This window comes from Chiloscyllium punctatum, chromosome 8 (assembly GCF_047496795.1).
Source record: "Chiloscyllium punctatum isolate Juve2018m chromosome 8, sChiPun1.3, whole genome shotgun sequence".
Classification (NCBI taxonomy): Eukaryota; Metazoa; Chordata; class Chondrichthyes; order Orectolobiformes; family Hemiscylliidae; genus Chiloscyllium; species Chiloscyllium punctatum.
In genome coordinates, this window is record NC_092746.1 from 82,564,487 (window position 1) to 82,578,558 (window position 14,072).

At 41.2% G+C, this 14,072-nt stretch overlaps 1 protein-coding gene across 9 annotated transcripts in view; it reads left to right on the forward strand.

The window, feature by feature from the left end:
• The window catches only part of mllt10 (MLLT10 histone lysine methyltransferase DOT1L cofactor), a 298,105-nt gene that overhangs the window by 85,351 nt on the left and 198,682 nt on the right, over window positions 1-14,072 (forward strand). For 5 of the 9 annotated variants that reach the window (XR_011961382.1, XM_072575936.1, XM_072575937.1 and 2 more), the window contains one exon: window positions 11,829-11,932. Coding sequence is in view for 8 of the 9 variants with exons in the window: in XM_072575936.1 (XP_072432037.1) it covers window positions 11,829-11,932 (104 nt within the window). In the remaining variant the exon portion in view is untranslated. Of the gene's footprint in view, window positions 1-2,487; window positions 2,591-11,828; window positions 11,933-14,072 lie in introns of all 9 variants that reach the window. The other 4 variants (XM_072575938.1, XM_072575939.1, XM_072575940.1 and 1 more) reach the window with 1 other exon arrangement.

Genomic DNA, 14,072 nt, shown 5'->3' on the forward strand with positions numbered 1-14,072 from the left:
TCACTTGGATGTTTGCAACACACGTTTTCCCTTCTAAGTTGTGCGCCCACCTGGGAGAAACGTCTGTGGACTATGTCCAACTTCTCTCACTGTTTCTTATTGTCCTTTGTTGTTATTAGTATATCATATAATAAATGGTGACCTACAGTGGTCTTTGTAAAATGTTCTCCATCATCTGCAAGAAAATTGCACAGGCCAATGATACCCCAGGTTGCAGTCTCAGACCTTCCTGGAAAATCCTTCAGATGTTTAATTAGCCCTTCACATGTTTAATTAGCCCTTCACATTAGGGAATCACTTTCTAATTGAAAAATGTTGAGCCAGCGTAGGTGAATCTTTCTCAACCAATTTCGCCCCATCAAACTTGGGCCTGAGCCTTTTACTACAGTGGTAACTGAACTGCTGCTTCTCATAAAAGACTGGAACCAAAGTTGTGCGCCTAATCTGTAAAGAGTCCTCAGTATAGGTTCAGTCCAGCAGAGGTCTTGCATACGCTGCAAGTGTGGAGTGCAGAGAGAATTTTGTTAAAGGGCTGTTTCTGTAATCACTGAAACAGCCACGCTGGTAGGCGTTTCAGACTGGAGACCAGTGACCAGTGTTGTGCCACAACATTGGTGCTTGGTCCACTGCTTTTTGTAATTAATACAAATGGTTTGGTTGTGAAAATAGGAGTTATAGTTAGTAAGTTTGCAGATGACACTCAAAATTGGAGGTGTAGTGAAAAGCGTGAAGGTGGTTACCTCCGAGGACAATGGTATATTGATCTGATGGCCCAATGGGCTGAAGAGTGGCAGATGGAGTTTAATTTAAATAAATGTGAGGTGCTGCATTTTGGAAAAGCAAATCAGAGTAGGACTTGTACACTTAATGTTAAGGTCCTAGGAAGTATTGCTGAACAAAGAGACCTTGGAGTGCTGGTTCCATACTTTCCTTGAAAGTGGAGTCGCAGGTAGATAGGATAGTGAAGAAGGCATTTGGAATGCTTTCCTTTATTGGTCACAGTATTGAGTGCAGGAGTTGGGAGGTCATGTTGCGGCTGTACAGGACATTGGTTAGGCCACTGTTGGAATATTGCATGCACTTCTGCTCTCCCTCCAATCAGAAGGATGTTGTGAAACTTGAAAGGGTTCAGAAAAGATTTACAAGAATGTTGCCAGGGTTGGTGGATTTAAGCTGAATAGGCTGGGGCTGTTTTCCCTGGAGCGTTAGAGGCTGAGGAGATGACGTTATTAGAGGTTCATAAAATCATGAGTAGTATGGATGCGATAAATATGCAAGGTCTTTTCCCTGGGTCGGGGAGTCCAGAACTAGAGGGCATAGATTTAGAGTGAGAGGGAAAAGATATAAAAGAGACCCAAGGGGCGACGTTTTCATAGAGGAAAACGTGTGTATGGAATGAGTTAGCAGACTCACTGGTGGAGACTGGTACAGTTACAAAGGCATCTGGATGGGTGTGAATAGAAAGGGTTTGGAGGGATATGGACCAGGTGCTGGCAGGTGGGACTTGATTGGGTTGGGATGTCTGCTCTGCATGGATGACTTGGACCGAAGGATCTGTTTGCATGCTGTACCTTCTCTATGACTCTAAGTGAGTGACCGTTTTAACCAGATGTTTATTTTCTTTTCTTTCTGATTTAGATATTGTTAAGCAATTTAACAGTTTCAAATCAGATGTACATGGATTTTCCAGAATGTGTACTCTCCTGGAGTTCTCTTGTTGAATTTAGGTCCAGTGGGACTTTTTGCTGTCTCAAGTCCACTTACCAGCAGCAACTACAATGGCTTGCCGGCCCGGATGCTGAAGAAACTTTTGACCATTTGGCAGAGACTTTGTAGTAGCCTGGCAGTTGTCGGCTACAGTTGTTGGTTTGTACAGAGAGAAGAATAGGCCTCTTGTAACTCAAGTCACTTTTATTAATGTGTTAGACAATACACATGTAGCTTGTATGTTTTACCACAAACATAACTTGTGTACCAACTAGGATCCTCTGATACTCCGAGTAGTCACAGAATATAAAAGCTAATACCCCAGCAGGATAGTTGCTGATGCTGACGCAGGCTGACACTGGCCAGGTGCTCCATTCCCTGCTTCTCTCTTGTCGGCACCACGTCCTTTACGTAAGGTCTGCTTCTATGATGGTTAGTCTCTGGAATTTTTGCTGGCTCTAGCCTGAGTGTAGTCGTCTTATTCCTTTCTTTACCTCTTTGCAGCTGGGCTGTCTCTTGCCCATTGGGTCAGGCCTGACTGCTTTATTGCATGCCTTTATCTTAATGACCGAGGCACAAGGAGCTAGGTAGCATTACCTCATTGCTCCTTGTCCAGATAGGGCTTCAGCTTTACTTAATCTTCCTTGTTTTATCGCATAAGTACCTGGACACGGATCAGTTTTGGTTCACAAGCCGTTTTTTCCTGTGTGTCAGCAATTTCAGTATTTGTCTGAAGTGTGTCGACTGTTTATATCCCCCTCTCTCTGTCTCTTCCTGCAGGCCTGGCTACCAACTTGGTTTTGTTTTGGGGTTTTGCTGTGGGCTCAATAAGGCTATGCAATTGCCTTCACTCAAGTGGTGTTCCCCAAGCTCAGTCAGCCTGGTAAGGATGTCTACTTCAATTGGAATACCCTGCAACTCATGTGATCCACTTGATGCATTTTCCGATGATAAAGCCAGTTGTTGTGCCTGTTTGAAATCTAGTTGGGCTTCAGCTAGGAGGTGCTTTTGCATAGTTACATCATTCATCCCTCATATCAAATGGTGCCTCAACATGTCTGAAGGGTTAAACCGAAGTTACATGCCTCTGCCAGTCATCTTTAACCTACTGAAAGACCTGATACAGATTCCCCTTTTTTCTCAAATTATCGAACAAAATTACATCTCAGAATTAGAAGAAACCTAGTGTCATAATATTCCTTAACTAAACCTGTTAATCCTTGAAAGGTGTTAGTATCGGATGCCTCAGGGACAGTTAATCTCCTAATGACCAAAAAAGCTGCAGGTCCACAGGTTGTCAATAAAATTACTCATTGCTTTTCATCTGCCCCAATGTCATTTGCCTGGAGAGGGTGGGGTGGGGGGGAAGAGGAAAGAAGTGCATTCTTTCTATATACTGGGCCCAGTTTGGGGCAGTATCAAATGTGTCAAGCTTCCCAAATAATGGCACGATGACAAAGCTTACCCTGACTCAAATATGATTGTTTCGAATGAATTTCTTCAGGAGCATGTATTTCTCTTGTTACCTCTGAAATAATTCTACTGAGGCTGGTATCCTATCACTAAGTCACCCTTTATTTACACGTAGGAAAGTCTTTGACATCAGCCCAGCATCCTCAGAGCTAGCTCTGAGTGAGTAGAATCTCTGCCTCTACTGTTTATAACCTGTCAGCCAGGGCTCTGTTGGGCTGTTAATCTCCTCTAATCGGGGAACTCCTTCTATGACTGACCTTGTTCCAATCACTGCAAGTAAGTTATTTAATTGCTTATTTCCGTGTTGAGGGTTTTGAAAGCAAACAAAACTTAGGTTATATTACAAAGGGTGTGATTTATTAGTTGAAGACAGTGTGAAATTGAATAAAAACCAAAAGAACTGCAGTTGCTTTAAATCAGAAACAAAAGTTGCTGGAAAAGCTCAGCAAGTCTGGCAGTATCAGTGAAGAGAAATCCGAATTAATATTTCACTTCCGGTGACCCTTCCTCAGAACCAGTTTTGAGTGTGATGTTGAAGTTGTCCATCACTTTGGTGAGACCACATCTGTAATGAGATGATATAGAAAACTTAGTTCGTAAGCAAGCCATTTGGCCCAAATAGTTTGAGTTCTGAATGTCCTGCTACCCGACTTCTGCTGTTAACGGTATAATGCTGTGTTCCTTGCTTTGTATGCAAGCCAGGCAAGTATATGGACATAGCCATGCTGTTTACCTCAATTTGTACTTGTGTTTAGTATTCCACAGACCAATCACATTCTGAGTAAAGAGGTTTCTTCCCTGTTCCTTGTTGGGCATATTAAAAAGAGTTACACAATTGATTTGTAAAATTGCAGAGCTGAGCAATGACTACACATTGTGATCGTTGGAACTTAATCTTGAGAGGAGAGGAAAATTGGGTTATCAGGTGTGCAAAATGTGTATCTATTCGGTACAGTATCTTTGCAAATATGTTACAATTTCAAGTGAAGCCTTTCAGAATTGAGATTACTTCATGTAAAATAGTGATAAACTTGCAGAAAGTGCTGGTGCCATGGTTGTGCTTGTCTGAATTAAAAACTTTCTTAAAAGGACTAGCGAAAGCATTTCCTAAAAGTTGACATTATTTGTTTCAAATTAACACATTTCGCTTCCATCTCTTTCTTTTTAGTAGGTGATTTCTTTTTCTCTATATTTCTGTCTTATTTTTCTTCCTTTTCTCTCGTCTCATTGATTCAAACCATTCTATGATCTTTAGAACATTTTATGGCACAGAAAGTTGCCATTCTTTGAGACAGTGCAAGACCAATTTAGTGGACTGTATTATACAATTTCCTCCTGAAGGAATCCACCTTTGGCAGTGTATTTTGAAATGTAGTCAGTTCTCCTATAAACCTTGTTTGAGAATGTTCGCTCTTAGGGGAAAAAAGAAATTCTGTTGTATGTAAAGCCAGGGCTATAACAAGCTTGGTTTAAAGCACAAATCCAATTCATGAGCTGCTGAGTTATGTTATGAAATGTAGATTATAATTTTTAAAATTTGTTTAAAATTATATTTTACACTCTGGAATATCAAATATTGTAGTGCTTTGAGCATTTTAATTGGTCAACTTTCCTTTTTTATTATTATATTTTCCTGATTGCTTAATAAGTCCTTAGTCATCTTAGTACTTCCTTTGCTGCTCCACTGTTCAATGTAAATCAACAGTGTGAGATTGAGGAACTATTCCAAGGTGCAGGATCCTTGTAAGACTTGGATGCTAATATGGGATCCTTGATTTGGTTGGTGAATACAAATTCGTCCATCACCAGTAAAATTAACTAAATGGAAATTATGTCATAGAAATTTGCATAGCCTGGCTTTTCTTTTTCTGTTTACAGATATTAGATACCATGTTTTACTAAAAATATTCAAGTTTCTTTCAAAAACAGTCTTTACCTACAATACTAAATAGGCAGTGTGTTTAGAGTACAGGTTTGATAAGGGCCACAATATTCAAAACTGAAGAAATTAGGAATCTAATTTGTATCTTTGCTCTTTTATTAAATATCTTTGGATTATATTTAGATACCAAACTTTAGCAATGCCTGTCTTTACGGAAATTATAAGTTTTTGGATATTTCAATTCCCTCAAACATGTAAATAAGAAAATGTTATAGACCAAACCAGACCCCCTCAAAATATTATAAAAAGGTAGCCTAGACCCTAACTTACTTTAAAGGCAAAGGTAAAATACCATGTTCCAGATGCAATGTGATTGATCAATTTATTCGCTGTTAAGCAAAACCCAACTTATTCAAGCACTATATTTAAAATACAACAGAAGAGGAATTTAGAATAACAACTCTGAGAAAGCTTAACAATAAATGCAGTAACTATTACTAATTATCTGTTCCATTTTAGTGATATCCTGTAAACACATCCCTTGGCAAAACATCAAGTTCAGAAAATAAATTTGTCTTGCAGGTAACTTAGCAGTAGAGAGAAACCCCAGCTTCTAACTAACTGAGGGGGGGAAAAATATAGCTTCTACTTCAAAACTCCATCAGATTCCGCTGAAGCTAAAAGCAAAAAAAACCCTAGAAATCCTGGTCTGTGAGAGTTGACCACATTTAATCAGGCCGCTTCTATTGTTCCAACTTAAACAGCTTCTGAGGCCTTGGGTTTTTTTTTTACATTACTACATATAGCTCTGACCCTCTTGTTCAATTTCTCTCTTCAAAGTAACCAGTGACAAAATGCACCTCTTAAAGCCACTGCATCATCACAAATATATGCAAGGTAATTCTCAAAATGTATAGAATTAAAATTTGAAACTACTCTGGCCCAAGAAATGGTTCATGCTTCACACCGGCTAATGATGTTTTGTCTGCCATATTGATAGAAGCATCCACGAGTACTAGCTCAAACAAATGTTGGGCTCTTTGTGTTTTTAAATGGGCCCAAGCCTTTTATTGTATGATATTCTTGTCAAATTTTGGTTACTCTCCCAAGTATAACATGTACCCTGAACATCAGAAGCTGCTGCCAACATGGTGACCACCTTGAAAGTTATCCAAATGAGATGTTGATAGAGGATGTGGTAAAGACTGTTCACAGCCTTCTTTTGCTTGATACTTCCCAGAGGAATGAGGGGTGTGTCTCTGGCTTACCTGTTTGGCTATACATATTATTCCTCATTGCAAGTTACTGCCAGCAGGCCAGCACAATTTATAGGTTCAAATGTTAGTTGGATCCGCAATATAGCTTTGTCTGCGAGAAGAAAGTTTTAATAACATAAAAACACCACTATATGACCTCAGAGTTTCCCAAAGTAATAGTCAATAAAAACATTTTGAAATGCAGTCACTGTAGTATAGCAGTAAATGCAGTAGCTAAGTTGTCTGCTGCAAATTTTCAAATTACATGGTCAGAGTAGGTAATCTTTTTTTTAATATATTGAGGGATAAATATTACTCAGGACAGCATGAATAGTCCTTCTGCCCTTCAAAATAATGTTGAGACCATAAGATGTATAAACAGAAGAAGACCAGCCCACTGAGACTGCTCCACCATTTAAGTGACATCATGGCTGATCTAATAATCCTCAACTTCGCCTTCCTGTCTTTTCTTCATAATCCTTGAAATCTTTGGTTAAAAATCATCTGTCAGAGTCTTGAAATACTTAACGACCCAGCCTTGACACCCCTCGATTTAAAGAATTCCACAGATTGACTGTACTGTGAGAAAAGAAATTCCCCATATCTTTGCCTTAAATGCGTGATCTCTTATTCTAAGATTATGCTCTCTGGTTCTAAATTCTCCACCAAGGGTCCCATAACCAAGAGGATGTTCTTTTCTGAACTGGAGTTCAGGCAAAGTTCATTAGGGATTTGAAGAAAGAGTGACTCATCTGGGCCAGTGTTCGCTACAGTTTAGAACAATGAGAGGGAGTCAGATTGAAACATACGTTTCTAACAGTGAGAGAGAGACTTGATACAGGAAGGCAGTTTCCCCTGTTTGGGGAATGCAGAACCAGAGGGGTTCACAGTTGCAGGAAATGAAGTCGAATCTTTAGGATTGAGATGAGGAAACATTTCTTCATTTGAATGGTGGCCAATCTGTGGAATTTGCTGCCACAGAAGGATGTGGAGGCTGCGTATATTCAAGAAAGATATTGATACATTGTTATATGTTACAAAGATCAAGGGCATAGAAAGAAAACTGAAATGTGGTGTTGAGTTAGAGGATCAGCCCTGATTGTATTGAATGGCAGATCAAACTGGAGTTGAATATATTCCTCGTCCTCCATGTTAAAATCATGTCTCTCAAACTTGATTGATTTATTTGAAGAAGTCACAAAAAGAATTGATGAGGGCAGAGTGGTAGATGTAATCTATATGGATTTCAGTAAGGTGTTCGACAAGGTTCCCCAGGGGAGACTGGTGAGCAAGCTTAGATCTTGTGGAATACAGGGAGAACTCGCCATTTGGATACAGAACTGGCTCAAGGGCAGAAGACAGAGGGTGGTGGAGGAAGGGTTGTTTTTCAGACTGGAGGCCTGTGACCAGTGGAGTGCCACAAGGATTGGTGCTGTGTTCACTACTTTTCATCATTTATATAAATGATATGGATGTCAGCAAAAGAGGTATAGTTATTAAGTTTGCAGATGACACCAAAATTGGAGGTGTAGAGGGTAGTGAAGAAGGTTACCTCAGATTACAATGGGATCTTGATGAGATGGGCCAGTGGGCTGAGAAGTGGCAGATGGAGTTTAATTTTGATAAATGTGAGGTGCTGCATTTTGGGAGAGTAAATTTTAGCAGGACTTATACAGTTAATGGTAAGGTCAAAGGGAGTGTTACTGAACAAAGAGACCTTGTAGTGCAGGTTCATAGCTCCTTGAAAGTAGAGTTGCAGGTCAGTAGCATAGTGAAGAAGGTGTTTGGTATGGCTTTCCTTTATTGGTCAGAGTATTGAGTACAGGAGTTGAGAGGTCATGTTGCGGCTGTACAGGACATTGATTAGATCACTGTTGGAATATTGTGTGCAATCCTGGTCTCCTTCCTATTCGAAAAGATGTTGTGAAGCTTGAAAGGGTTCAGAAAAGATTAACAAGGATGTTGCCAGGGTTGTGGGATTTGAGCTATAGGGAGAGGCTGAACAGGCTGGGGCTGTTTTCCCTGGAGCGTAGGATGCTGAGGTGTGACCTTATAGAAGTTTATAAAATCATGAAGGACTTGGATAGGGTAAATAGACAACGTTTCTTCCCTGGGGTGTGGGAGTCCAAAATAGAGGGCATATGTTTAGGGTGAGAGGGGAAAGATATAAAAGAGACCTACAGGACAACTTTTTCACACAGAGGGTGGTACATGTATGGAATGAGCTGCCAGCGGAAGTGGTGGAGGCTGGTATAATTGCAACATTTAAAAGGAATCTTGGTGGGAATATGAATAAGAAGGGTTTGGAGGGATATGGATCAGATGCTGGCAGGTGGGACTAGATTGGGTTGGGATATCTGGTCAGCATGGGCGAGTTGCACTGAAGGGTCTGTTTCTGTGCTGTACATCTCTACGACTCTATCAGCAAATTTAGAGATTTTTGCCGTCAGCACACATTTCCAAATGATTTATATAAATCAGAAAAAGCAAGGGTCCAAATATCAACGCATCTCGTCCACATCCCGCACCTCCGCCCTCAGACTCCAACCGTAACAAGGACAGAACGCCCCTGGTGCTCACCTTCCACCCTACAAACCTTCGCATCAACCAAATCATCCTCCGACATTTCTGCCACCTCCAAAAAGACCCCACCACCAGGGATATATTTCCCTCCCCATCCCTTTCCGCCTTCCGCAAAGACCGTTCCCTCCGTGACTACCTGGTCAGGTCTACACCACCCCTACGACCCACCCTCCCATTCTGGCACTTTCCCCTGCCACCGCAGGAACTGTAAAACCTGTGCCCACACCTCCTCCCTCACCTCTATCCAAGGCCCTAAAGGAGCCTTCCACATCCATCAAAGTTTCACCTGCACATCCACCAATATCATTTATTGTATCCGTTGTTCCCGATGTGGTCTCCTCTACATTGGGGAGACTGGGCGCCTCCAAGCAGAGCGCTTTAGGGAACATCTCAGAGACACCCGCACCAGTCAACCAAACCGCCCCGTGGCCCAACATTTCAACTCCCCCTCCCACTCTGCCGAGGACGTGGAGGTCCTGGACCTCCTTCACCGCCGCTCCCTCACCACCAGACGCCTGGAGGAAGAACGCCTCATCTTCCGCCTCGGAACACTTCAACCCCAGGGCATCAATGTGGACTTCAACAGCTTCCTCATTTCCCCTTCCCCCACCTCATCCTAGTTTCAAACTTCCAGTTCAGTTACTGTCTCCTTGACTTGTCCAACCTGCCTATCTTCTTTTCCACCTATCCACTCCACCCTCTCCTCCTTGACCTATCACCTTCATCTCCTCCCCCACTCACCCATTGTACTCTGTGCTACTCTCTCCCCACCCCCACCCTCCTCTAGCTTATCCCTCCATGCTTCAGGCTCACTGCCTTTATTCCTGATGAAGGGCTTTTGCCCGAAACATCGATTTCGCTGCTTGTTGGATGCTGCCTGAACTGCTGTGTTCTTCCAGCACCACTAATCCCAATATCAATCCCTGGGGAACATTGCTTTCAACTTGTCTCTAATCTGTAAAATGTCGACCTATACCTATCTGTTCCATATGTTTTACCTAAGTTCTAATCCATGTTACTGAGAACCCATTAATCCAAAACATTTCTAAATTGCTAACCGTAAGTCCGTAAGATATAGAAGCAGGATTAGGCCATTTAGTTCATCAATCCTGCTCTACCATTCAAACATGGCTGTTATGTTTCTCAACTCCATTCTCCTGCCTTCTCCCCCAACCTTTGATCCCATAACAATCAAAAATCAATTTCAAATGGGTTCAAATCTGTTTTAGCTGCACTCAATTTGGCATCCACAGCCTTCTGCAGCAGAGTGTTTCACAGATTCACCACCCTCTGGTTGAAGAAATTCCTCCTTCCATCTGTTCTAAAGCGTGGCTCAGTGGTTAGCGCTGCAGCTTCACAGCACCATTGACCTGAGTTTGATTCGAGCCTTGGGCGACTGTCTGCGGGGAGTTTGCACATTCTTTTTGTGTCTGTGTGGGTTTCCTCCCACAATCTAAAGTTGTGTAGGTTAGATGAATTGGCTAAGCTAAATTGCCCATCGTGTTCAGAGATGTGTAGGTTAGATGCATTAGGCAGGGGAAATGTAGAGTCATAGGGTATGGGAATGGGTCTGGGTCGGTTACTCTTCAGAGGGTTGGTGTGGACTTGTTTGGCCAAATGGACTGTTTCCACGCTGTAGGGATTCTCAGATTCTATGAAAACATGTCAGCCCTTCACTCTGAGGCTGTGCCCTCAGGTCCTTTTCTCTCTTATGAGTGAAAAAGATTTTCTCTGTACAGACCTTTTTCAGTGTTCTGTCAATTTCAATCAGACCTCGTCCACAAACTCCCTCTCCTATCCCAATATCTTTCTAAATTCCATTGAGTACAGACCCAAACCCGTGTAACACCAAATTAACACTTTCTGAAATACTCCATATCCACAGCACTATCCTTAACCACTCTCACTCACCTCATCAAAGAAATTAATTAATTTGTCAGGCGTGATCTGCTCTTGACAAAGCCATGTTGATTGCCTAGTACTAATTTATTGTTCTGTGTATATTTATATTATCCCACATTATCACCTCCAGTTTTCCCTCTATCCTTTGTCTCTCTCTTAAACAATAGCATCACATTTACATTTGGTAAAAACAATGACTGCAGATGCTGAAAATCAAATACTGGATTAGTGGTGCTGGAAGAGCACAGCAGTTCAGGCAGCAGCCTGCTGCCTGAACTGCTGTGCTCTTCCAGCACCACTAATCCAGTATCACATTTACATTTGTCCAGTCCCCTGGGACTAATGCTAAGATACTGCATGAAATTAGGATTTAATATTTCTCCCTTGATTAACTTATCAGGCTGAGAATTTTTGGAGTAATATTTAAATTTTTGAAACAATGTTGATAAGCATCTGAAGAATAATTCTGTGGGGCTGTGTGTGTGTTTGTGTGTGTATGTATATGTATTTTGCATCTGCAAACACAATTTAAGCAGGTAGCTACCTAATGAAGGAGCAGCACTCCAAAAGGTAGTGCTTCCAAATAAACCTATTGGACTATAACCTGGTGTTGTGATTTTTAACTTTATACACTCAAGTCCAACATGGGCATCTCCAAATCATAAGCAGATAAACGTACGCTGGCATGTATGCTTGACATATATACACTGTCAATATACTTGAATAACAAACAGGCAACAGCTGATATTTGCCTACAAGGAAGTTACAACTCTTGCAGTTATTTTTGTAAAACTGAGTGAGAAATGTTGATATTATAGTTAACAATAAGTGGTAAATGCTGAAATAAATGTGATCGGAATTGTGGTAAAAGTGTGCACTGTATGGATGTTCTTCTATGACACTTAAAAACGTATTAATCTTTGTGTGATTTTGTAAGTTTTCTTAATTATAAGATCATAATGAATGTAAAATGGGATCTGTTTGCTAATTAAAAAAAATTAGGCTTTATCCCTTTTTTCCCTCAGACTTGCTACATCTGTGAGGAACAAGGCCGTGAAAGCAAAGCAGCAACTGGTGCTTGTATGACTTGTAATAAACATGGATGTCGACAGGCTTTCCATGTGACTTGGTTAGTATATTTTCTCTGTGAAAGATTGACACAAGGCCTTCACTTAATACATACATAGTAGTGCCGTACTAAACATGCGTACTGAGCAGTACAGGTCAGGATGACCTTACGTAGAATCTGGTGCTTTACACTTCACCTTGACACCTTTTGACCAGCAAATGGACCATGCTATTAGTAGTTTATTTACCTTTTGTTTTGGGAATGAAAATTATGTTTGCACAGCAAAAGATTTGAGTTGTGCGATGATTTTATTCACTAATGAAGTATGGGTTGATTGTCTTGCCTCACCTCTCAGAATAGCAATGGCACCCGAGGTATCTGCAGATAATTAAACAATAATTAAACATCTGTATGATGTTTCAGGAGAGGAAATGAGAAATTTTGGAATGAGGTTTGGAAAAAGAATGGTGCAAACTTACAATAGACAAAAACCCTATGCTGATCTTCCACAGAAGAACGCCCCTCCCCCAAGTCCCTCCTCCCTACCTTTTCTCTTAACCTGCTTGGCACACCCTCCTCATTCCTGAGGAAGGGCTTATGCCCGAAACGTCGATTCTCCTTCTCCTTTGATGCTGCCTGACCTGCTGCGCTTTTCCAGCAACACATTTTTAAGCGCAGATCTCCAGCATCTGCAGTCCTCACTTTCTCCTAATGTTCCATAGAAGTCCTACACCTACTTTAATGATCTCTTCCCACATTCGGTTATTCCCAATTTTTCTCCTCCCTTATTTATTCTTAGAGTTTTTCTTCAAAAGTGGAAATGTGAATGCTATCACAAGAAAGTAAAACGTTGGAGCATAAATAAGCCAATCAGTCCATCAAATCTGCTCTGTCATTCAGTGAGCTCATGTCTGATCTGATAACCTTCAACTCTGTTGACCTGCTTTTTCCCTATAACCTTTACTGATTAATAATCTGTCCATCTCAATCTTGAATATATTTAACAGCCCAGATGTCCAGCACTCTGCGGTGAAGAATTCCACAGATTCACTAACCTCTGAGAGAAGGAATTTCTCCTCCTCTGTCTTAATTGGTGCATCCAGTGAGTTCCACATGGTTTTTATTTTAGAGGGCCCATAGTTGCTCACAGTATTCCCAAGTGTGGTCTAAACTGGCTAAAAAAACACCCACTGGTTTTTGTTATTTATCTAAATCATTTGGATGTGAATACAAGAGATGTAGTTAGAAAGATGACAACTAAAATTGGTAGTGTAGCAGACAGCAAAGAAGGCTACCTCAGAGTACAATGGGACCTTAATGGGCAGATGGGTTGAGGCGTGGCAGATGGAGATTAATTTAGGTAATTGTGAGTTGCTTCATTTTGGTAGGGCAAATCAGGGCAGGACTTGTACACTTAATGGGAAAGTCCTGTGGAGTATTGCTGATCAAAGAGACCTTGGAGTGCAGGTTCATAGTTACTTGAAAGTGGAGTCGCAGGTAGACAGTGGTGAAGAAGGCATTTAGTATGATTGTCTTTATTGGTCAGTATGTAGAGTACAGGAGTTGGAAGGTCATGTTGCAGTTGTACAGGACATTGGTGAGGTCACTTTTGGAATACTGCATTCAATTTTGGTCTCCCTGCTTTAGAAAGGATGTTGTGAAACTTGAAAGGGTTCAGAAAAGGTTTAAGGATCTTGCCAGGGTTTGAGGGGATTTGAGCTATAGGGAGAAGCTGAATAGGCTGGGTGTATTTTCCCTGGAATGTCAGAGGCTGAGGCGTGACTTTACAGAGCTTAATAGAATCATGAGGGACATGGATGGGGTGAATAGTCAAGATCTTTTCCCAGAGTGGGGGAGTCCAAATCCAGAGAAGATTTAATTTGAGAGGGGGAAGATTTAAAAGGGACCTAAGGGGCAAAGTTTTCCCGCAGAGGGTGGTGTGTGTGAAATGAACTGCCAGAGGAGGTGAGATTCGATTAAATTAGGAGCAAAGAGTCAGTGTCCATATTGTACGTCTATGACTCTAAGTTTAGCTTTATCTTCCTGCTAATACATGGATTAGAATTGAGAGCTCTTCTGTGTTAATCTTTGTGCTATTTTTATCCATGACACAGGTCTTTTCTAAGATCTGTTGAAAAAATTAGAGTATTTCTTCCAGTGACCTCCACTCCTTCGAGAGTTATTACTAAAGTTAGAGATA